The sequence below is a fragment of the Ovis canadensis genome, chromosome 2, assembly GCF_042477335.2.
Source record: "Ovis canadensis isolate MfBH-ARS-UI-01 breed Bighorn chromosome 2, ARS-UI_OviCan_v2, whole genome shotgun sequence".
Taxonomy (NCBI): domain Eukaryota; kingdom Metazoa; phylum Chordata; class Mammalia; order Artiodactyla; family Bovidae; genus Ovis; species Ovis canadensis.
The window spans coordinates 84,509,887-84,534,124 of record NC_091246.1 but is presented as its reverse complement, the minus strand read 5'-3'; the positions used below and the strand labels follow the sequence as shown (position 1 = coordinate 84,534,124).

Below are 24,238 nucleotides of genomic sequence, written 5' to 3'. Positions count from 1 at the left end.
AATGTATAATACATATAAGTTGTGACCAACTCGTGCAGCCCCATGGACTGCAGCCCGCCAGGCTCCTCTGTCAGTGGGATTCTCCAAGCAAGAATACTAGAGTATATTGCCATTTCCTTCTCCAGGGGATCTTCCTGACCCAGGAATCAAACCCGGGTCTCCTTCATTGCAGACATATTCTTTACTGACTGAGTTACAAGGGAAGCCCATAATACATATCAATGAATATTAAATAAATAAAAATTTCTTCATGAAATATTTACCTGTAGAGTTTTCTCTAGTCTGCTTTTTTCTTTCGTAAGTAAATCATATTCCTGATGGCAATTTTGAATTATATTGTCTCTTTCTTCCAAATCATGTTCAAATCTTATGCACTCTTCTTTCCATTTCTGCTGGGAAATCTGGAATGCTTTCTCGATCTCATTTGCCTTTCCCTGAAGTTCTACATTCTGAGCTATTAAAAATATAAAAGAATAACGGGTATATTTACAACCACAAATTAAAACATAGGAGCTCAAAAACCTAGGCACTAGAGCTGATTTCATTTACAACGTCATCTTAAAACAAAACATTTAACCAGTTCATACCAGTCAACATTGAAAAGTTTCTGTCCTAGAACCTATCTATTTTATAATTTCTCAATCTCTTCTTCCCCTCCAGACAGAGGTGATTTTGCCATGAATTGGTTATGACATATTCCTAGAGCACATTCCTAGACCACAAGTTGCACCAGCTGCAACTCAAATGCCTTTTCTCCTATTCAAGAAAATAAATTAAAAAAAAAAAAAAGACAGTTAAAAAAAAAAACTGGATACTCTTTTTTAAAAGACTTGATAGGTTACAAATATTGATTTTTGACTTAGCAAACAATACTGTGGCACATCTCATACTTAAGACCATCACAAAATTGAGGTTCTGAACCTTAAAACTAGAACTCTTTGCTCCCCTAAAGTTAGGCTCAACCTCTCATCCTAGTATTAACTCAACAATAACTATCACTTCCCAACTCAGTCTGGCTGCTGTTCTGTTTCAGCATCTAGAAAAGAAGTAATGAAAGGCTTCCAGGTCTGTCTTCACCACCTACCACCTGATTAAACCTCTCTGACTCTCTAACACTCAGTGGGAATAAAGTGCCTCCTAGTTAAGTTGCTGTAAAGATAACATGGAAGTACCGGTGATGGGCAGGGAAGCCTGGCGTGCTGCAGTCCATGAAGTTGCAAAGAGTGGGACACAACCGAGCGACTGAACTGAACTATACTTGTTAAACAAAAAAAAAAACCTATTTGTAGTATTATTTCTAATTATATTTGTGTTTTAAATGGATCATGTATTCAAAGGATTCAAAATACAAAAGTTATTTAAAAGGTACAAAAAGTCTCCCTCCCATTCAGTTACAAGATAATATTGTATCATTTAGCATCTTGTATTGCAAGTAAGTTTAAGGCCATTTTGATTCCTGTTCCTTTGCAAATGGCTTATTTTTCTTTCCTTTTCTTTTCTTCTCTCTCTGAAAGCTTTAGGATCTTTACTTTGTCTCTATTTTCTGGCTTTTCATAATGCTATGCCTTCACGTGTCTTGCCTGGAGAATCCCAGGGACAGAGGAGCCTGGTGGGCTGCCGTCTATGGGGCCGCACAGAGTCGGACACGACTGACGCGACTTAGCAGTAGCAGTAGCAGCATGACTTCATGTGGGTCTATTTTCTTCCACTGTGGTAAATATTCAGCGGGCCCTTTCAATCTGGCAACTCGTATCTTTCAGTTCTGAGGTGCTTTCTTTTTAAGTAATTTCATTGATCATTTATCCCTTTCTGCTCTCTCTCATCTCTTTCAAGATCTTCCACTATTCAGATTAGCCCTCAAAGTTTCTTGCCTTTTCTCTTTTATCTTTCTACCTTTGTCTGTACTCTAATTTGGGGAAATTTTTCCCACCTTCATCTTCTACTGCTTTTGTTGCCATTTTTCATTTCTGACTTCATATTTTTAATTTCTAAGAGGCTTTTATTTTCTTTATATCCCCAGTTCTTACACCATGGATGGAACATATTCTTTTTCAGCCATGAGGATATTAATAATGCTTATTTGTTAAATCTGCTCCTGGCAGAGTTTTTGATTCTTCCAGATTAATTCTTTTACTCCATTTTAGAGGATTTCCCCAAGTATCTGCTAATTCTTGGTTATCTGCTCCCAATTAAGCATAACTATAAGGGTGGCACATCTTTTATACACTCACATAACTACTACCCAGATGCTGAGCTTGACGACAGAAGTTGATAACTGTGGTCTGATAAATGTGGGAAGGAAACTCCCTACATCACTACCATTAGTTTTTTCTCTTGGCTTGGTCAGATGACCCATGGAAGCATTCCCACACAGAGTGTAGTAATCTCAAGGCTCACTTTTGGGAAAGTCAATAGAAAAAAGAATCTAGAAGCAATAGATCCTCAGTATTCAGTAGCAGCATGTTATCCTCCTGGTTTTGCCAGTCTGGAAACTCTGTATTTTATCATCTCCAGATATTAAGCCTCCAATTTACACTAGGAAGTGGGAGCAATCCCAGAACAGCAGGCTCTTGGGAAGGGCATCTAAGAACATATGTGCTTCTAGAGCAAACAGCTATTAACTAACCTCCTTTATTTTACTGGGGCTTAGGATTCTGACATCTTAAGTCTGCTAAGTCAGTTATCCCTCATCCACTTGTTTTCCAACTTCTGATATTTTCTCTCTTGTCTTATCTCCTCTCTCAATCATTATGAGATTATCTCTTTTAATATCCCATAAATTCATTAGGTTTTTTCCTATTCTCCCCTCAATATTTTATCACAAAAGTTTTCAAAAATAAAGTTTAGAGTAATAGAGTATTGTACAATGAACACCCATAAACTTCAGACTAGATTCTATGGTTAACATTTTGCCATACGTATATTCTGTACACATTCATCCGTACATCTATCCATGCATGCATTCACTTTCTCCATCCATCAGACCATCATAGTTCTTATACATTTCAAAACAAAATGCAAATAAAAGTAAATTTCAATCCTGAGTAACTGAGCATTCATATCAATAATTAGAATTAAAATACATAATTCAATTATTTTGCAGGTAAAATTTACATATAGTGAAATTCATAAATCTGAAATTCATAAATCTTGTACCATTCAAAGAGATTTGATAAGTGCATACACTAATGTAGCCCAAACTCTTATCAAAATACAGAACATTTCCTTCAAACTGAAAATTTCCCCCTACCTTTTTAGAGTCAGTTCCCCTTACCAACCCATCCTAGAGGTAACCATTTTTCTGATTTTTTCCAGCAACAAATAGTTTTTTCTGTCCTAGAATTTCATACAATGGAATCATACAAGAAGTCATCGTCTGTGTAAAATTTCACTCAGCATAATATTCCTGAGATTCATTCATGTTATTGAATGTATCAGGAGTTAGTTCATTTTTATTGCTGAGTAGTATCTTATCCAATGAATATACAAAAATGTTTTCTTCTTTTGTCAATCAACATTTAAGGTTCTTCTCCAGTTTGGGGCTGCATTAATAGAGCTGCTATGAAATTCTTATACAAGTCTTTTGTGGACAAATGTTTCTCAGAGAAAATACCAAAGAGTGAAATTTCTGGGTCACTGGAGAAAATAATATGTTTATTTTAAAAGAAATTGCCAAGTTTTTTCCTAAAGTAGTTGTACCATTTCACTTTCTCACTAACAAAATATAAGAAAGAGTTCCAGTTGCTCTATATCTGAACATATTTGGTATTGGCACTCATTTCAATTGAAGCCATCTGATGTCTATGCAGTGATAGTCAGTGTGATTTTAATATGCATTTCCCTGATGACAAGTGAGGGGGAGCATTTTTCATGTGATTACTGGAATTCTTCTATCTTCCTCTGCGAAATGTCTGTTGAAATCACCTGACTTTGGGCAAGTAACTTTCCATCTTTCCTGGACTTCAATTTCTTCATAATTAAATAGAAGTCATTATTAACTTGTACATCTGGTGCCTTTCAAGTCTTATAATCCTAAATTTCAGACAGTACTGTAGTAATTAAATGTCAAAGGTAATCAAAACTATCTCTGACCAATGGCCGGACCAAGACTAAGGATAGTAAGCTTTATAATACCGTAACTTTGACATTTGTTGAGTCCATGCAATTAACAAAGCACTTTTGTTTTGTCATTTCATTTTTAAAACAGTTTCAAGTATCAGTATGTGGCAGAATCAGGACCTAAATCTAAATCTTCTGAATTCATGTTCAGTGTTCTCTTCATTAAAATTAACTGAGTACAAGAATGTTAAGGGAAACACTATTCTTAACAACCAAAAACTAAACATTCCCACTACCACTGTCAACAACAATGGAAGAATATAAGTGTGGTATGTTCACACTATACAGCATTAAACATCAATATTAAGTTCATACAACAATAGGGATGGACTCATGAACACAGTGTCGAGGGAAAGCAGCCAGGCACAAAAGGGTACATACTATATGATTCCTTTCATATAAAGTGCAAAAAGGAGGCAAAATAAATTAATGTCCTGCTATTAAAAATCAGGGTAGCAGTCATCTATGTGGAAGACTTTGACAATTTTCCATTCCATGACCCAGGTGCTGGTTATAAGTTATACACATAGCTAGGCACATTTCTTTACATATATTATACTCTGTGGTTCCTAAACGTGACTGATCAACAAATCAGCTGCAATGCTTCTTAAGCATATAGATTCTCTGAGCCTAGAGATTCTGTTTCAGATTACATGGGACAGGAAGCCCATAATTCTTTTTTAAATCTCTATTTGATTCTACAATTATTCATGGAACAAGTGCTCTACAAAGTGATTAACAGAATTTTGAACCTCTTTCTATACATATACAAAAACATTACTGTCAAGTAAATGAATGTTCACATAACTGCCAGAAAGCATACACACAACAGCAAAGTCTGTCTATCCAAAGCCAGTCATACCTCTGCTCTTATATGGAATCCATACACAACAGGGACCAATGATATACAATGATATTACGACCCTAAACGTGGAAAGAAACAGAAACAGTTTTACCACAGAGTTTTTCTTGTATCCTGTGTGCCTCAGCTAGCCTTTCTTCAGCAGCCCGTCTTCCGAGTCCAGCTTCCTTTCTAGCAACAGCCAGGTCATACTCCAGACTTTGTCGCAACGCCTCTCCTTTTTCAACCTCGGATCGTAGCTTGGCAATCTGGCTCTCATAGCTTGCCAGCTAAAAGCAGATTTCTGATATCATGAACCAATATCGAAACATGTCTCCAAGATTATGAGACCATGAACTCAAACATTTAAATTAACGCAGAAATTTGTTTCTGTAATATTTATAAGACAAGAATTTACACATTGATACTTCCTAAAAGACTGGAAAAGAAGCACTAACCTTACTACCAAATAACATTAATTTTCTTATCCTAGAGAATCCACTAGAGAACAAAAATGAAAAGGAAAAAAAATTCTGATATGAACTTCTTATCCAAAATAAAGAGAAATCAACAGGTTTTAATCAGAAAGTCATATGTAAAAAAGGCATGACATATAGTAAGCATTTAAAACTTCATTCTCTCCTTCCCTTCTAATCCATAATTGAAATCAAGAAGCTAAATATTTTATAAATATTTATTCTGATAAATATTGATAAATATAATCTATATTATTTCTCTTGATTATGGTATTACTGATAGAGCATAAAGTAATAAAAGTACCAATTCTGCAGGGGTTTTAATAACCAAATATCTAATTTACTATTTGCGAGAGTTTGAACCAGATGATTTATAAAGTCCCTTCCCACTCTCAAATTCTATGATCTAAACAAAGATTCATTAGATGATATTAGATACTTGCTATATTTCAAGTACAGTGAAAATATAAAAACAAACATTAGAGAGCTCTTGATCACAAGTAATGAAATGCTACAGAAAGGCATAAGGGATTAGTTTTACAAAAGAGATAAAAATATTATGATAGTTCAAAGAAAATCAAAATTACTTATTGCTGGAGGGAGAGAAAGAGATGGCGGATAAGAGAGAATGCTATCATAAAGGAAAGCACAGAGCTACTACATCAGGCTAGAAATAATGGTTCAATCACCAAGAAAGAAGAAAAGACAAAAAGAATTTCTAAAGGGCAACATCAGAAACTACCATTAAGTAGCTGTGTAGCGGTTAATATGTAGAACAAGGAAAGAGTTACACTCTTTCTGGCATATAAAAAATAGTTTTCATTTTAAAAATGTTATAGAAATAACAACTTCGGCACACTTACACTCACAAAATAAGAATCTACAATTATCTTTTAATATAGTAAGCTAATGAAAAAAATAAAACCTTAATTACACATTCAAGATAACTCCATTAATTTCAGAATCACTCCATCCCTCAGAAGTAAAGCTGTTAACATCTGGGCATTCCCAGTTAGGCCAGTCATTTACCTGTTTGTGCTCAGACCCACTCCACCCCCATCCTTCTCCACACTGCTCTGTATTCCAGGAACTACACGTGCCATGACGACTTGACCATGGCTTCTCAAGAGTCTGAGTCAATAAGAGGCACTGTGCTGTACCTGAGGATAGGAAAGGGGAAGCCAGGATATTTGTCCCTCTCTCAATCTACCCTGAGCAGCATCTCTTCCTTGTGCTTGCAAATACTTCCGGACAGGCCCTCCATCCAAGGCCCTAATTTTTTCAACCTTAGGAACAGAAGTGGCTTCCTAGTGTTACTACCCTCTGGGTCTCCTTAACATCCCCCATTTGTCATTTTACGTCTTCTGGTACTTGTGTAATCAATTCCATTTGGACATCAAGGAGTATGACTCTTAATACCAGAAATAGTTTCGAGATGGGTTCTCCGTTCTGCGAGCTTGGTTTGTTTTCTTTTTTAATTTTTAAATTCTACCTATAAATGATATTGAGCTTCCCAGGTAGCTCTAGTGGTAAAGAATATGCCTGTCAATGCAGGAGACTCAGGAGATGCAGGTTCAATGCTTGGGTTGAGAAAATCCCCTGGATGAGGAAATGGCAACCCACTCCAGTATTCTTGCCTAGAGAATCTCATGGACAGAGGAGCCTGGCAGAATACAGGCCATAGGGTTACAAAAAGTCAGACACGAATGAAGCGACCTAGCATGCATGCATAAATGATATCATTCAGTATTTGCCTTTCTCTGTCTGACTTATTTCACTTACCATAATGCCCCCAAGGTCCATCTATGTTGGCACAAATGGCAAGATGTCGCTCTTTTTATGGCTGAGTAATATTCCATTAAATATATGTATTGTGTGTGTGTATACACAAATATTTTCTTTATCCATTCAGCTATTGATGGACACTTAGATTTTAAAGATATTTTATGCCAATCACCCAGTGTATTAGTATTAGGAGTACCTGATAAGGCAAATACCTGGCCTTGGTTTTTACATGGTTTCATTCCTCTCTGCCTTGCTTTATAATGGATACATTTAGAAATCATATGGCTAAAAAAAATAATATATATGTAAAATCATCTAAACAAATAATTGAAACAATAAGAATGTATAGTAATTGGAGCTGAACCAATCATAACTACCTATTTTGAGAAAGTTCCCTTTCTTCCATAAGATAATTTCCTATCTCTTTAATGTGAACACATAATTCAAAATATTTCGATCATATGAAAGACAGTAAATGTATGTTCTGCTAAGAGAAATGTGATAACTATAAATGTATGTGAAAGAACACATTTAATGGATGAATGATTAGCAGGTCAGGAAGCAACAGTTCGAACTGGACATGGAACAACAGACTGGTTCCAAAGAGGAAAAGGGGTACGTCAAAGCTATATATTGTCACCCTGCTTATTTAACTTCTATGCAGAGTACGTCATGAGAAATGCTGGGCTGGAAGAAACACAAGCTGGAATCAAGATTGCCAGGAGAAATATCAATGACCTCAGATATGCAGATGACACCACCCTTATGGCAGAAAGTGAAGAGGAGCTAAAAAGCCTCTTGATGAAAGTGAAAGAGGAGAGTGAAAAAGTTGGCTTAAAGCTCAACATTCAGAAAACGAAGATTATGGCATCCGGTCCCATCACTTGATGGGAAATAGATGGGGAAAGAGTGGAAACAGTGTCAGACTTTTTTTTGGGGGGCTCCAAAATCACTGCAGATGGTGATTGCAGCCATGAAATTAAAAGACCCTTACTCCTTGGAAGAAAAGTTATGACCAACCTAGATAGTATATTCAAAAGCAGAGACATTACTTTGCCGACTAAGGTCCGTCTAGTCAAGGCTATGGTTTTTCCTGTGGTCATGTATGGATGTGAGAGTTGGACTGTGAAGAAGGCTGAGTGCTGAAGAATTGATGCTTTTGAACTGTGGTGTTGGAGAAGACTCTTGAGAGTCCCTTGGACTGCAAGGACATCCAACCAGTCCATTCTGAAGATCAACCCTGGGATTTCTTTGGAAGGAATGATGCTAAAGCTGAAACTCCAGTACTTTGGCCACCTCATGTGAAGAGCTGACTCATTGGAAAAGACTCTGATGCTGGGAGGGATTGGGGGCAGGAGGAGAAGGGGACGACAGAGGATGAGATGGCTGGATGGCATCATGGACTCAATGGACATGAGTCTGAGTGAACTCCGGGAGATGGTCATGGACAGGGAGGCCTGGTGCGCTGTGATTCATGGGGTCGCAAAGAGTCAGACACGACTGAGCGACTGAACTGAATATTCTCAAGTAAAATGTATGTTTTGTTTTAAAAAATAAAAAAGTTTTAGAGATTATGAATAATTAGCACTCATTTAACAAATACAACTTGATATTCAGTATGCAATAATACAACATAAATAAAAGCAATTACTACTTCAATTATTTAAAATGATCTCAATTGCCATTAAAAATGCAAATAAAAGAGTTACATGCTGATCACTTGTCATTTTAATCATAAACCATCATTCCTTAGATAAGCTGAAAAAAAAATTTATTCAACACACAATTACTGAGGACCTACTATGTGCCAATAAGCAACTCAGAAGGTACAGACCCAAAGCATGGTCACTGCATTCAGCTCTCAGGAAGCTTAAGGACTAAAGAAGATTAGGTAAGTGTGAAATAAATGTTCTAGCTCTAAAATATCTGTAACAACATATTATGGAAGAGCAGAGAAAAGAGTAATTATCTTCACCTTTAATAGGTGTCCCAACAGAACAGCATTGGAATTTAACAAAAACTGAAGGGAAATACACAGTTTACGTTTGACTGTCAATAAATTACAACTAGTATTACTGTTCACAGGCACTTCACAAGTTCTATTTCACCTAATGATCTCAACAACCCTTAGGACCAGTGTTTCACAAGGAGAAACCAATGATGTACAAGATAGATAACTTGCTGAAGGCCACATACCTTGTAAATGGAAGGACCAAGAATGAGTCCAGGTCTGTGTAATTCAATATCTTTTTCACTACATCAGGCTACCTAAGCTGAGCTTTAAGGATGAGTAAGATTTAAACAGAGAAAAAGAAGAAAACAGAGAAAAAAGACAACAGACAGAAAAGACATACACATATAATTCATGAATTATCCTAGAGTAAAAAGTAACTACTGTCTTTGGAATATATGCATATATATATGAAATACATATATTTATATACACACAGGCTAATAAAAGATATAATGATATAATTTTAAAAGAAACTACAATAATTCATGAATTACACTATGATCAAAAGGTCCATACTCAAATTTAAGAGACTGTTCTGCGACTGAGACCGTAAGGAACCTATATTAAGATTTCCAAAATGTCTAATTTATAAATATCCCTTAGTCACCAAACACATACATCAATTAACACTTTTGATCAACTGTGTTGATTGTTAATTAAAATAAAATTAAGACAACATACAAATAAATACAAAAGTTCATTAAATTTCTACTTTAACACTCCAAAACAACTCCACTATATTTTAAAAATCATGTTATATTAATTTCCTTTTTAAGCACGAGAAAGTTATAGTGATAAATATTGAAACAAGGAGTTTCTAATATGCGAAATGAATCTAAAATAAGCAAACTCTACTTTTACCATTATATAAGAAAGAAAATTCTACCTCTGCATTGTGCTTAGTTGTTATTTCTAATTTTTCTTTCTTAGCCCGATGGAGTTTCTTTCTGAGATCAGCAGTAATATCCAAGTCTGTTTCACTTTTAACCATTTGTTTTATATCAGATGAGGCATTCTTCAACCTATCAAAAGAAAATATAATTCTTATGAAGTAAATTTCAGGCACTTCTGGTATATCTGATAACTTATCTCTCAAAAAATAGGGAACATGTTATGGTCCTTACCCGAAAGAAATGTGCCAGTAAGAGATATTGATTGCAAAAGCTAAGACAGAAATGCAAAGCAGTATATAAACAAATCACTGTCCACTGGGAAACCACCACACTGTTCAAGATAGGCAATTAAAGGTTATCTCATCCTACCACAAGCTGACAAGTTTTGGAGAAGACTGAGTTCTTTCCTTACTACTCTTTTAAATAACAGGTTTAAATTATGCAAATAAAACACATACTACAAAAAGTATAAGAATACAGATTCATGCTTTAAAATGAAAGACTAAAGCACTCCCTTTTCCCAAAATTAAAATGTTAACCAAAATAACAGCAAAGAGAATTTAGAGATATAAACTCAAAAGGAGAATGAAGATAGGAGATGAGACAGTAGCTATAAAATATTGGAAGTTGGAATGCAGGTGGATAAGTGGTGACTGATTGACATAAGCAACCTGAATTGAAAGCCAAAGAAGGCAACTGGGATTTACACCAGAGTCACCAAAAAGCTCACTTCATTAGCAACATCTTTTAAAATGGGGGTAAAAGTAGAGCAGAAAACAGAAGAATTGGTTGAAAGTCTGCCAAAGAAATAATGAGCTCCTCAGATCCTCTACCCTATACACCACACACTGGGTATTGATTTCTTCCCTACTCTGGCAGAACACTAGGGGTTTAGTCCCTGGAGAGGATAAAACAGAACATCTCGGGATATCAGATACAAACGTGTAAGTGTTCCACACCAAAAACAAGACATTAAAGTAAAAAAGATATATAATAAATTAACATCCTTGATCTTCTAATACTTATTGTCTACCAGAATGCTGGCAACCAAAACAGTGACTGGAAGGATCTTCCCTGGAGAATCTAACCAGCAGGCAAAAGAGACCCAAAGAGGATAATGCTAGAGGTTTTCCAGCCAAACAGCTTAACCAGATCAGCTGACAGAGAATACCTCGCACACAGAGTTTCCTATCATCCTTTTAGACCTTTGCTTCTAAATATGAACAGACAGCCAAGGATCATCAGAAATTAAGCAGCATTTAACAAGAAAGACAGAGACCACAAGGGACAGGGAAGAAGTCAAAGATTATTCCAGGGAAAAATAACTTTAAACAGAGAGAAAGGGAAAACCCCTAACATTAAAATGCTCAGAAAAATAGGAAGAGATAAAAAATCCATAAAGCAAAAACTAGATGTAATTTTAAATGAAATATTCATAGAACAAAAACAGAGAGTTCTTGGAAATCAAAAATACAAGGTAAGAAATGAGAAACTAACTAAATAAAAGAAAAATATCCAAGATGCCTGAAAAAATTCCAAGCAACAGTAATTTCCACTTAAGAATTTTATGCTCAACAAGTACCATTCAAAGCCAAGAGTATGAGAAAGACTATTTCAGTTCTGTAATACATCAAACCATTTACCTACAATGAATTTTCTCAAGGGGATACTGGAGACCTGCCTCACCAAAATAAAACCCACACTGAAAAGACGACATGGGATTCCAGCAGTAGGGTATTCAAGACAAGAAAACAGCAAAGGGATGTCTAAGACAGGACTCTTGAGAGTCCCTTGGACAGCAAGGACATCAAACCAGCCAATCCTAAAGGAAATCAACCCTGAATACTCACTGGAAGGATTGATGCTAAAGCTGAAGCTCCGATACTTTAGCCACCCAATGCAAAGAGCTAACTCACTGGAAAAGACCCTAATGCTGGGAAAGACTGAGGGCAAAAGAAAAAGGGAGCAGCAGAGGATAAGATGGTTGGATAGCACCACTGACTCAATGGACATGAATTTGAGCAAACTCTGGGAGATTGTGAAGGACAGGGAAGCCTGGCATGCTTCAGTTAATGGGGTAACAAAGAGTTGGACACAACTTAGCAACTGAGCAAGAAGACAGAAGGATGGAAGGAGATACCCAGTGAGAACTGCGGGATAATGTCCCAACTGAACTGGCCAACACCTCCAGGAGTGATTTCTTTAAGAACACGAAAACAGAAAATAACAGATGGCATCACCGACTCAATAGACATGAATTTGACCAAACTCCGGGAGAGAATGGAGGACAGAGGAGCCTGGCATGCTGCAGTCCATGGGGTTACAAAGAGCTGGACACGAGTTAGCAATTGAACAAGAAAAACGAAAATGGAATTTAGTTGTTTAATATAAGACTAAAATAAGAAAGAATCAATGAAACCAAAATTTGGTTCTTTAAAAAGGTCAATAAAGTTAATAAACTTTTAGTTAGCTAGACAGAGGAAAAAAAAAAAGAAACTCAAAGTATAAAAACAAAGGATGAAAAAGCAAATGGCACTACCAACCCAGAAGGATTATAATGAGTAACATGAACAACTTTATGCTAACAAATTAGACAATTTAAATCAAATGGACGAATTCTTAAAGATAGTAACTACTAAAACTAACTCAAAAGGGAATGTGAATCAGAACAGACTTAGAGTATTAAATTAATATATTTCAAATCTAACCATAAGCCAAGTCTAGATTACTTCATGAATAAATCCTACCAAACTTTAAAGAAGAAATAATACCAATCCTCACATTAGAAGTGGGCAAAACGTTTCTCAAAATCATTCTGAGTCTGAAACAGACATCACTAGAGAGAAAGGGTAATAGACCAATATCTTTCATGAAGAGAAATACAAAAAAATCCTCAACAAAACATTAGCAAACCAAATCCAGCAACATGGTAAAAGAATTAAATTACAACATGACTAACTGGCATTTATCCCAAAAGTAGAAAATTCATACAATGTCTGAAACTCAACTGATGTAAAATACCATTCTACTAACACAAAGGACAAAAAGTACATATCTCAATAGATGAACAAAATCCAGCACCCATTTATGATTAAAAAAAAAAAAAAAACCTCTCAACAAATTGGGAATACCAGGGAATTTTATCAATCTGTGAAAGGGCCTGAATGAAAAACTGCCAAAAAGTAGCATCAAACTTAATGGTGAAAGTTTAAAAACTGAAAGTTTCTCCTAAGTCTGGGAACAAAACTGAGATGTCTACTGTTTTTATTCAAGACTGTGTTGGAGCTTATAGACAGTGCAACCAGGAAAGAAAAAGAAAAAAAAAGGCACAAATACTGGAAGGGAAGAGGTAAAACTATGTAATTAAAAAGGACATGATCCTTCAAGATTATCCTAAGAAATTCATTAAGAAGCAAAAAGAGTAGAACAAAGAACAATTTCAGCAAGGTCACAGAATATAATATTAACAGACAAAAACCAATCACATTTCTAAATACTAGCAACAAATAATCTAAAAAAGAAATTTAAAACATAATTCCACTCATACTAGCATCAAAAAATAGACCTAGGATTAAATTTAACAAAAGATGTGTAAGACTTCTATAGTGAAAAGTACAAATTATTGCTGAAATAAATTGAAGACCTAAATAAATGAAGTCTTTCCACATCACATTCATATATTTGAAGACGAGTACTTTAAGGTAGTCACTTCCTCCAAACTGAATATGGATTCAACATATTCCCTACCAAAATCCCAGCAGCTTCTATTTTTCTATAGAAACTGACAAGCTGCAAGCAACTATACTCTGAGTGCATGTCAAGTCGCTTTAGTCGTGTCCGACTCTTTTCAACGCTATGGACCGTAGCCCACCAGGCTCCTCTGTCCATGGGATTCTCCAGGCAAGAATACTGGAGTGGGCAGCCATTTCCTTTTCCAGAGGAGCTTCCTGACCCAGGGATTGAACCTGTGTCTCTTTTTATGTCTCCTGCACTGGCAGGTATGTTCTTTACCACTAGTGCCACGTGGGAAGCCCCACAACTACACTCTAGTAAACATTAATTCAAAAAATAAAAATATATAAAACTGGTTTCCTGTGCAAAAACTCCGTATTTTTTATGAAACCTTTTATCTGTACATTTTAAAAACTGTGTTATCATTCTAATCCATGGATAATTTGTCTTTAAAAATATAGCACCACAGCTTTCAGAACAAGGCCCATACCGAGTAAACCTGATGGTGTGAAGCACAATGTGTACACAAGCCGATGAGATGATCTCTGTGGGAGCCACTTACAATCGCTTTCTTAAATATGACAACTGTTTTAACTATCATGATTATTCTGTAAGCATTAGGTTTTCAGACTTACTAAACCAAAACCAAATGAACATGGAATCTTCTTTACACTCAAAAAAAAAGAAAGAAAGAAATTGACAAGTGGACCCAAAAATTTATATGGAAAAGCAAAGAACTCAGAAAATGAAAATAATCTTTAGGAAAAACAAATGGGAGGACTTGCACCTTCTAAATCGAAAAACCATAAAACTACAGTAATCAAAAGTATAGAATTGATTGAAGAACAGACAGGTAGATCAGTGTACCAGAATTGAGACTATAAAATAAACTCATATATTTACATGTAGTCAATAAATTATCAACAAAGCAGCCAAGGCAATTCAATGGGGAAAAGAGAATTTTATCAACAGATGGTTCTTCAGTTCAGTTCAGTTCAGTCGCTCAGTCGTGTCTGACTCTTTGCGACCCCATGGACTGCACCATGCCAGGCCTCCCTGTCCATCACCAACTCCCAGAATTTACTCAAACTCATGTCCAATGAGTAGGCGATGCCATCCAACCACCTTATTCTCTGTCGTCCCCTTCTCCTCCAGCCTTCAATCTTTCCCAGCATCAGGGTCTTTTCAAATGAGTTAGCTCTTCACATCAGGTGGCCAAAGTATTGAAGTTTCAGCTTCAGCATCAGTTCTTCCAATGAATATTCAGGACTAATTTTCTTTAGGATAAACTGACTGGATCTACTTGCTGTCCAAGGGACTCTCAAAACTCTTCTCCAACACCACAATTCAAAGGCACCAATTCTCTGGCATTCAGCTTTCTTTATAGTCCAACTCTCACATCCATACATGACTACTGGAAAAACCATAGCCTTGACTAGACGGACCTTTGTTGGCAAAGTAGTATCTCTGCTTTTTAATATGCTGTCTAGGTTGATCATAACTTTTCTTCCAAGGAGTAAGTGTCTTTTAATTTCATGGCTGCAGTCACCATCTGCAGTGATTTTGGAGCCCAAAAAAACAGTCTCTCACTGTTTCCACTGTTTCCCCATCTATTTCCCATCAAGTGATGGGACCGGATGCCATGATCTTTGTTTTCTGAATGTTGAGCTTTAAGCCAACTTTTTCACTCGCCTCTTTCACTTTCATCAAGAGGCTTTTTAGTTCCTTTTCACTTTCTGCCATAAGGGTGGTGTCATCTGCCTATCTGAGGTTATTGATACTTCTGGAAATCTTGATTCCAGCTTGTGCTTCATCCAGTCCAGCGTTTCTTATGATGTACTCTGTATATAAGTTAAACAAGCAGGATGACAATATACAGCCTTTATGTACTCCTTTTCCTATTTGGAACCAGTCTACTGTTACATGTCCAGTTCTAACTGTTACTTCCTGACCAGCATACAGGTTTCTCAAGAGGCAGGTCAAGTGGTCTGGTATTCCCATCTCTTTCAGAATTTTCCACAGTTTATTGTGATCCACACAGTCAAAGGCTTTGGCATAGTCAATAAAGCAGAAATAGATGCTTTTCTGGAACTCTCTTGCTTTTTCGATGATCCAGCAGATGTTGGCAATTGATCTCTGGTTGCTCTTCCTTTTCTAAAACCAGCTTGAACATCAGAAGTTCACAGTTCATGTATTGTTGAAGCCTGGCTTGGAGAATTTTGAGCATTACTTTGCTAACGTGTGATGAGTACAACTGTGCAGTAGTTTGAGCATTCTTTGGCATTGCCTTTCTTTGGGATTGGAATGAAAACTGACCTTTTCCAGTCCTGTGGCCAACTGCTGAGTTTTCCAAATTTGCTGGCATATTGAGTGTAGCACTTTCACAGCATCATCTTTCAGGATTTGAAATAGCTCAACTGGAATTCCATCACCTCCACTAGCTTTGTTCATAGTGATGCTTTCCAAGGCCCACTTGACTTCACATTCCAGGATGTCTGGCTCTAGATGAGTGATCACACCATCATGATTATCTGGGTCATGAAGATCTTTTCTGTATAGTTCTTTGTGTATTCTTGCCACCTCTTCTTAATATCTTCTGCTTCTGTTAGGTCCATATCATTTCTGTCCTTTATTGAGCCCACCTTTGCATGAAATATTCCCTTGGTATCTCTCATTTTCTTGAAGAAATCTCTAGTCTTCCCCGTTCTATTGTTTTCCTCTATTTCTTTGCACTGATCACTGAAGAAGGCTTGTTATAAGAATATCTCTCCTTGCTATTCTTTGGAAGTCTGTATTCAAATGGGTATATCTTCCCTTTTCTCCTTTGCTTTTGCTTCTCTTTTCACAGCTATTTGTAAGGCCTCCTCAGACAGCCATTTTGCTTTTTTGCATTTCTTTTTTTGGGGAAAAGAAAAGAAGGGTTTGCCATCCCTTTCCAGTGGGCCACATTTTGTCAGAACTCTCCACCATGACCTATCTTGGGTGACCCTACACAGCATGGCTCATAGTTTCATTGAGTTAGACAAGGCTGTGGTCCATGATTAGGTTAGTTAGTTTTCTGTGATTGTGGTTTTCAGTCTATCTGCCCTCTGATGGAGAAGGATAAGAGGCTTATAGAAGCTTCCTCATGGAAGAGACAAATGGTACCGAAACAACCGATATCCACAGGCAAAATGATTAATTTAGACCCTTACCTCACACCATACATTAAAAAGTAACTTCAAGGACTTCCCTGGTAGTCCAGCGGTTAAGAATCCACCTGGCAATGCAGGGCATAAAGGTTCCATCCCTTGTCAGGGAACTAAAGATACCATCTGCCACTGAGCAACTGAGCACAACTACTGAGCCTGCAGACCACAACCAGAGAGTCCATGCACAGCTGGGAAAAAATTCCACGCGACTCAGTGAATATCCCACATGCCGCAACTAAGACCTGACACAGCCAGATAAATAAATAAATATATATATATTTTTTTAAGTAACTTAAAATGAAGCCCAGACTTAAGTGTAAGAACTAAAATTATAAAAATTCTAGAAAACATAGGCAAAAAATCATCATGACCTTAAGTTGTGCAAAGATTTCTTAGATATGAAGCAAAAAGCACAATCCATAAAGAAAAAGAATTGAACTTTGTAAAAATTAGTAACTCTTACACTTCAAAAGACATTATTAGGAAAATGAATTCAAGCCAACAAATGGGAAAAAAAATATTAGCAAAGTATATACCTGATAAAAGACTTGTATCCAGAATATGTAAAGAACTATTAAAGCTCAGTAACAAAAAGACAAATAAAAATTTTAAATTGGGCAAACAATCTCAATAGGCTTTTTACCAATGAAGATACACAAATAGCCAAAAAATGCACGTGTAAAGATGTTCAACATCATTGCTCTTTAGGAAAATAAAAATAAAATCACCATGACATACCACTTTCACTAGATTGGCTATAATCAAAAAGTCAGAAAATAACAAGTGCTGGTGAGGATGTGGAGAAACTAAAACCCTTATACATTGCTGGTAGAAATGCAGTATGGTTCAGTCACTTCAGAATGCAATTTGGCAGTTTCTTAAAAATGTTAACATAAATTGACTATATGATGGAAGTAATAGTGTTCCTAAGAATCTACCCAAGAGAAATGAAATAGTATTTCCATGCAAAGACTTGTACACAAGTGCTCACAACAGCATTATTTATAATAGGCAAAATGTGGAAACAATCCAAATGTCTACCAACTGATGGATGGTTAAACAAAATGTACACGTCCATAAAATGGAATATTCAGCAATAAGAAGAAACAAAGTGCTGACACATGTTATGGCATGATAAACCCAGAGAACATGCCTAATGAAAGAAGACAGACACAAACGATCTCATATTGTGTGATCCCATTTACATGAATTATTCAAAAAATGCAAATCTACAGAAACAGAAAGTAGATCAGCGGTAAACATCAGAGTTTAAATAACTTCACATTGGTCCAAATTCTAGAATTCTGAAGAGTGATATACTTATTAAAAATTATGACACATGTATATTAATTTGGCAAGCTGGTCCCCCCAAATATCGAAAAAGCAAGATATTAAATATTATAAATATTATTCTAATTTTTAAAATATGTGTCTATAAATATATGTGTATGTTCAAAAGAAAACTTCTGTGCAGATATAAACCAAAATACTATCAGTGTTAACTCTTAAGTGGTAAGATTATAAGCAGTTTCATTGTTTCATTCACTTATTTTTTAAAATAATTCTAAAAACACATGCATTATCAGCATTAAAATATGTATTAAAATATACATATCTATGTGCATATATAAAATCAGCTATTAGAGCAAGAAGGAACCTCAAAGATACCCTGTTTAGCAGTATCTGAACCATCTTCACTAAAGTGGTGGAGAACTAACTGATGACACTTCACTCTTAACCCTTGAAACATTTGGTAAAAGAAAGAATTCTTGAGATAAAATTTGAACAAAGAAAAATGTTAATATTTTACTCATTTATTCTCTATCTTGTTCCACAAAGAATTTAAGGTAGCTCCTGGAGACAGGTGGAAAAAGTTTATATAGCAAATCCTATTTATAAAGCAAAGTACATGTTAGCCACCATACTTGCCCCACCCACACATTCCTGCTGAAAAGGCGCGCAAAATGACTTCTCTAAATGTGAGCAATTACTATCCCTACCCTACTCCCGTTGCTTCTGTAAAATATATTTAAAAGCGAAAACTAAAAAAAAAAATTTAAAAACAGATAAAATTCAACCTTAAGGCATTTATTATCAGATTCAACAAACAGAAAATTACTCTGTAATGTGCTTATAAAAGTTTCTAAACACTTATTTTCAATTTCTGTACTTATCTCTTTGTAAACCAGGTTTTGAGTTGCACTCTCCAGAATGGCTCCATTTTATATTACAGACTTAAGAGTTTTTATATTATACACAAGAGAAATGAATAAACCAAAAGCAGACACCTCACTCAAAGGCAGATATGAATGGTACAAAACAAGGTGAGCAACAGCAATTCTTAGAATGTAAACTCCAAGTAAAGGAGCAGTTAGCAACAGGAGCTAAAACTAACAAAATGCTTAACTAGAGGGATGAATCTGTCGGGACGATGAGGAAGTAAGAGAAAAACAGAGCAACACATATTATGGCAAGCCAAGTAATAATGAATTAAGCAGAAGAAAAGATCTAGAGAAGTGGAAAAGAATAAGCAAGTCTCTAGGGACCAGAGAAAGGACAGACATTGACTTTTGTGCACTGAGTTAACAAAGGAGCACAAAGAGCCACATAAAGTCTTCAGACCCAGGTCTGATTTTTACCAGGCATCACCCCTGCTCCTCCAGTGCCATGAAATTTCCATTTCCCTTACCATCTCATGAGAATTCTTAGAATCAGCCACTCCAACCACTTACATCTCCATGGTCCCTGCAAACCAAAAGCATTCCTCAACTAGTAGAAGATACTGCAGGCTTACCTCTGGATATCACCAGGGGTATTACTCGAAGTGTTCGAATTCATGACAAGTCTTCCAACTCTTTCAAAATACCCCACTGTTGCTTAATGATATACTTCGTTGCTGATGATTTAAACTGTCCAAGATGTCTGTGGTTTACAGGTTACATGGACTGAAGTCTGTTGAAGTAAACCATATAATAGTAGTTACTTATGTGAGTCCTGAGACGATGAGTGATTTTTCTTTTATGTATGCGTATATATTCATATATATAATGTTTTCTTTATCCATTCATCTATTGATGGACACTTAAAAGCTATTTTGTACCAATAACCCAGTGTGTTAGCATTCGGAGTACCTGATAAGCCAAAAATCTGGCCTTAGTTTTCACGTAGTTTCATTTCTCTCTGCTTTGCTTTATAATAAACATACTTAAAAATTATATGGCTAAAAAATTAATACAAGAGGCCAGGGCATAGAATGATAATTACTTGAATGATAAATGATCCGCCAAGGCATACACACCATCATGAAGGAAAAATAGAAGAATTACTTAGTAAAATTGTAGGTGTCCAGTGCATTTCTATAATTGAAATGAGGATAATAAACCTCAGGTAAGATAATCATAGTTTACCTGTATCAACAGTGACCTTGTAGAATGAGCTTGGGCTTAGTTATATAGTTAGATAGTAATGAGTTGGAATTTTGGTCCTGTAACTATGTGACTTTTGACAGATACTTCTAATATCTGTCTTAGAATTGTCTTTTAAAAAATGGGATAATCTTTATATTGTGGTGTTGTAAGGATCAGAGTTCTATAGCTCTGTGTATAAAGTACCAGGGACAGTGCTTGCTGCACTAGGTGTTCAATAAATTAATGATCATGGTGTTTGTTTGTCTACCACTGTTCCCAAATGTAGTATTTAGGAGGAATAAAATAAAATGGGATTTTCCCCCTCATCTTAGTAAACATTCCGTCTTCTTTGTCTTGGGTCAAGCTATTCTGCATCAGCCGTGTGGATCAGTGTTTTGAAGATCCCCTAGTGTTTGGTTCTAGGAACCATTAGTCCTGTTCTTAGTACTGTGTTTGGATCCACATCTCAGTTGGCTTATTTGAGTCCTTCTTTCAGTGATCTCTCTCAGGGTTGTTTATTATGAGCAGGGACAGATCAGGTTAGATTTTGGTCGGGGGAGGGCTTCTAGCTATCCTTGCTACTGCTGCTAAGTCGCTTCAGGCGTGTCCGACTCTGTGCGACCCCATAGACGGCAGCCCACCAGGCTCCGCCGTCCCTGGGATTCTCCAGGCAGCTTGTAATCTATAACATCAATAACATAAAATGGGAATGAGAAGTTAAAGAGTAGAGATGTATTTAGAAGTCAAGTTTAATTGATGTTCAATTAAGTTATCAGCTTAAAATGCTTTGTTATATGTGATGTTTTATGTAAGCCTTAGAAGGCAATGGCAACCCACTCTAGTACTCTTGCCTGGAAAATCCATGGACGGAGGAGCCTGGTGGGCTGCAGTCCATGGGGTCACAAAGAGTCGGACACGACTGAGCGACTTCAATTTCACTTTTCCCTTTCATGCACTGGAGAAGGAAATGGCAACCCACTCCAGCATTCTTGCCTGGAGAATCCCAGGGACGGCGGAGCCTGGTGGGCTGCCGTCTATGGGGTCGCACAGAGTCGGACACGCCTGAAGCGACTTAGCAGCAGTAGCAAGGATAGCTAGAAGACCTCCCCCGACCAAAATCTAACCTGATCTGTCCCTGCTCATAATAAACAACCCTGAGAGAGATCACTGAAAGAAGGACTCAAACAAGCCAACTGAGATGTGGATCCAAACACAGTACTAAGAACAGGACTAATGGTTCCTAGAACCAAACACTAGGGGATCTTCAAAACACTGATCCACAAGGCTGATGCAGAATAGCTTGACCCAAGACAAAGAAGACGGAATGTTTACTAAGATGAGGGGGAAAATCCCATTTTATTTTATTCCTCCTAAATACTACATTTGGGAACAGTGGTAGACAAACAAACACCATGATCATTAATTTATTGAACACCTAGTGCAGCAAGCACTGTCCCTGGTACTTTATACACAGAGCTATAGAACTCTGATCCTTACAACACCACAATATAAAGATTATCCCATTTTTTAAAAGACAATTCTAAGACAGATATTAGAAGTATCTGTTAAAAGTCACATAGTTACAGGACCAAAATTCCAACTCATTACTATCTAACTATCTAACTCTAAGCCCAAGCTCATTCTACAAGGTCACTGTTGATACAGGTAAACTATGATTATCTTACCTGAGGTTTATTATCCTCATTTCAATTATAGAAATGCATCTGATTCAGAGAGGCTTAAATGACTTGCCTGTGGCCAGTCAGCTACTCAGTAGAGGACACCGAAGAATCAAGCTCTTCTGATACTGAGCCTCAAAATCTTTTCATCTTACCATCGTGCCCTCAAAGTTCAGACTCCAGAGAATCTTCGGAATGAAGTAAAAGAGTTAGAACTTAGAAGGAAGGGACTCTTTTATACTAAAGAGTAATGTCCAAGGCTCAAAAGTACATATATATATAATGTTTTCTGTTTTTGTGAAAAAAATTAAATACATACACACACCACATGTACAAACTTATGTGACACAAACAGAATCTCTATTTGCCTCACAGGAAAAGAATTTACGTACTTAGAGCCTTAATAATGTCTGTGTTTTTGACTTTGTTTTGATCTTGGGCAGAGAAATGTGGGAAAAGGTAGTTAACCAAACTTTAATATAATTGTTTCAATAAAGCTAAACTGACAAGAAACACCATTTTTCAATGCATTATTTTGGTATCTAACATCTTCAAACCTGAACGGTCGTCTAGAGAGAAAGGGTCTTCCCTAGCTCAGACGAAAGTTTCATTGATTTCCAGATCACTGATACAGACAGCATAACAGGCAGATGGTTTCCCTTGATTTCTGTCCCATGGTGTTTCTCTCTAGTATAATGCCCTCCCCTTTACTGGCAGAACCTGAGACTTGCTTCTAACCAAGAGAACACGGCGAAGGTGACAGGCTGCACTCCCATGATTACTTTATGTTATACAACTCTGTCCTAGCTGATGAAATGACAGATAACCCCCAGCACACTGTCACACTGTGAACTGCCGATGTAGAGGGCCAGTTGTCAGGGAACTGCAGGCACCCTCCCCAAAGGCAGTAAAAAGCCAGATCCCTCGATCATACAGGAAACACATTCTGGGCAATTCCCTGGAGATCCAGTGGTCAGGACCCTGCGCTCTCACTGTAGGGAGCACAGGTTTGACACCTGGTCAGGGAACCAAGATTCTGCAAGCCGATTCTGCAAGCAGCATGTCATAGCCAAAAAAAAAAAAAAGACATTCTGCCAACAACTTGAATGAACAAGATACCAAATTCTTTCAAGTCAAGGTTCCACATAAGAACGCTGAGCACCTTGATTGCAACTTAGTGAAACTCTGAACAGAGGGTCCACCTACGCAGTGCCCAGATTCCCAACCTAGAGAAACTGAGAAATAATAAATCAGGGCTGTTTTAAGCCCCTAAGTTTGTGGTAACTTGTTACACAATAGAAAATGAATACAGATAACAAGCTTGAAAACACGTTTGCAGAGTTAAAAAGAAAAGAGAAAGAGTTAATATGTAAAGTACAAGATGGATTCTCACAGCAACCCCGCCTATGTGTGTATGTCTCTTTGTTTTTCCATAGGTTAATTTCCTAATGAATTTACATAGCAGAGTTTGTAAAAATCCTATCTAAGGTAAAAAGATAGAAAAACTAGAAAATCATGGACAATGTTTACAACACAAAGAACAAAATACAAATGAATAAGGGCAAACCAGCCACCACCACAAAACCCACATGGAGATGGAAGTGTCCATACAGAAGAAAGCAGAGGCAAATAACAAGACCCCCCTGAAAGAACCCCCAAAGGATCAACAGATAGTTAATGGAAAGCATGGCAGGAAAATCTGAGAGCAAGGGCTGAAACTGACACATGAAACAGACATGTGGTAAGAGAGTCTTGAAGGTACCATTCAGCCTCACAGACTTTCATTACTGACCTGCCAAGGTGCCCTTCCTGAACAGGGGCCCATACTAATGAGAATCAGTAGACAATGGAATCAGGGGAAATAAAGACAAAGTAAAGAGATTGCTCAGACCAAACTGTAGGAGGAAACAGGGCCAGGAAATCTCAATACCAAGCACTCACAACAACAAAAAAAAGACAGGGTTTTGTGAATTCTGAAAAGCTTTCCTTTACCATGCTCAAAATTCAGGAAGACTAACCTTTCATAAGAATCAGCAACAGAAAAGCAGAGTATTCAAATTTCATACAAATATGAGGAGAAAGAGAGTAGGGAACGGAATGG

The 24,238-nt window shown here is 36.8% G+C and overlaps 1 protein-coding gene across 6 annotated transcripts in view; it reads right to left on the bottom strand.

The window, feature by feature from the left end:
* The window catches only part of CCDC171 (coiled-coil domain containing 171), a 345,827-nt gene that overhangs the window by 317,311 nt on the left and 4,278 nt on the right, over positions 1–24,238 (bottom strand). For all 6 annotated transcript variants that reach the window (XR_011254379.1, XM_069576620.1, XM_069576618.1 and 3 more), the window contains exons 2-5: positions 19,846–20,003; positions 10,122–10,257; positions 5,076–5,250; positions 264–454 (exon numbers count right to left, since the gene is read on the bottom strand). Coding sequence is in view for 5 of the 6 variants with exons in the window: in XM_069576620.1 (XP_069432721.1) it covers positions 264–454; positions 5,076–5,250; positions 10,122–10,257; positions 19,846–19,889 (546 nt within the window). In the remaining variant the exon portion in view is untranslated. The remainder of the gene's footprint in view (positions 1–263; positions 455–5,075; positions 5,251–10,121; positions 10,258–19,845; positions 20,004–24,238) is intronic.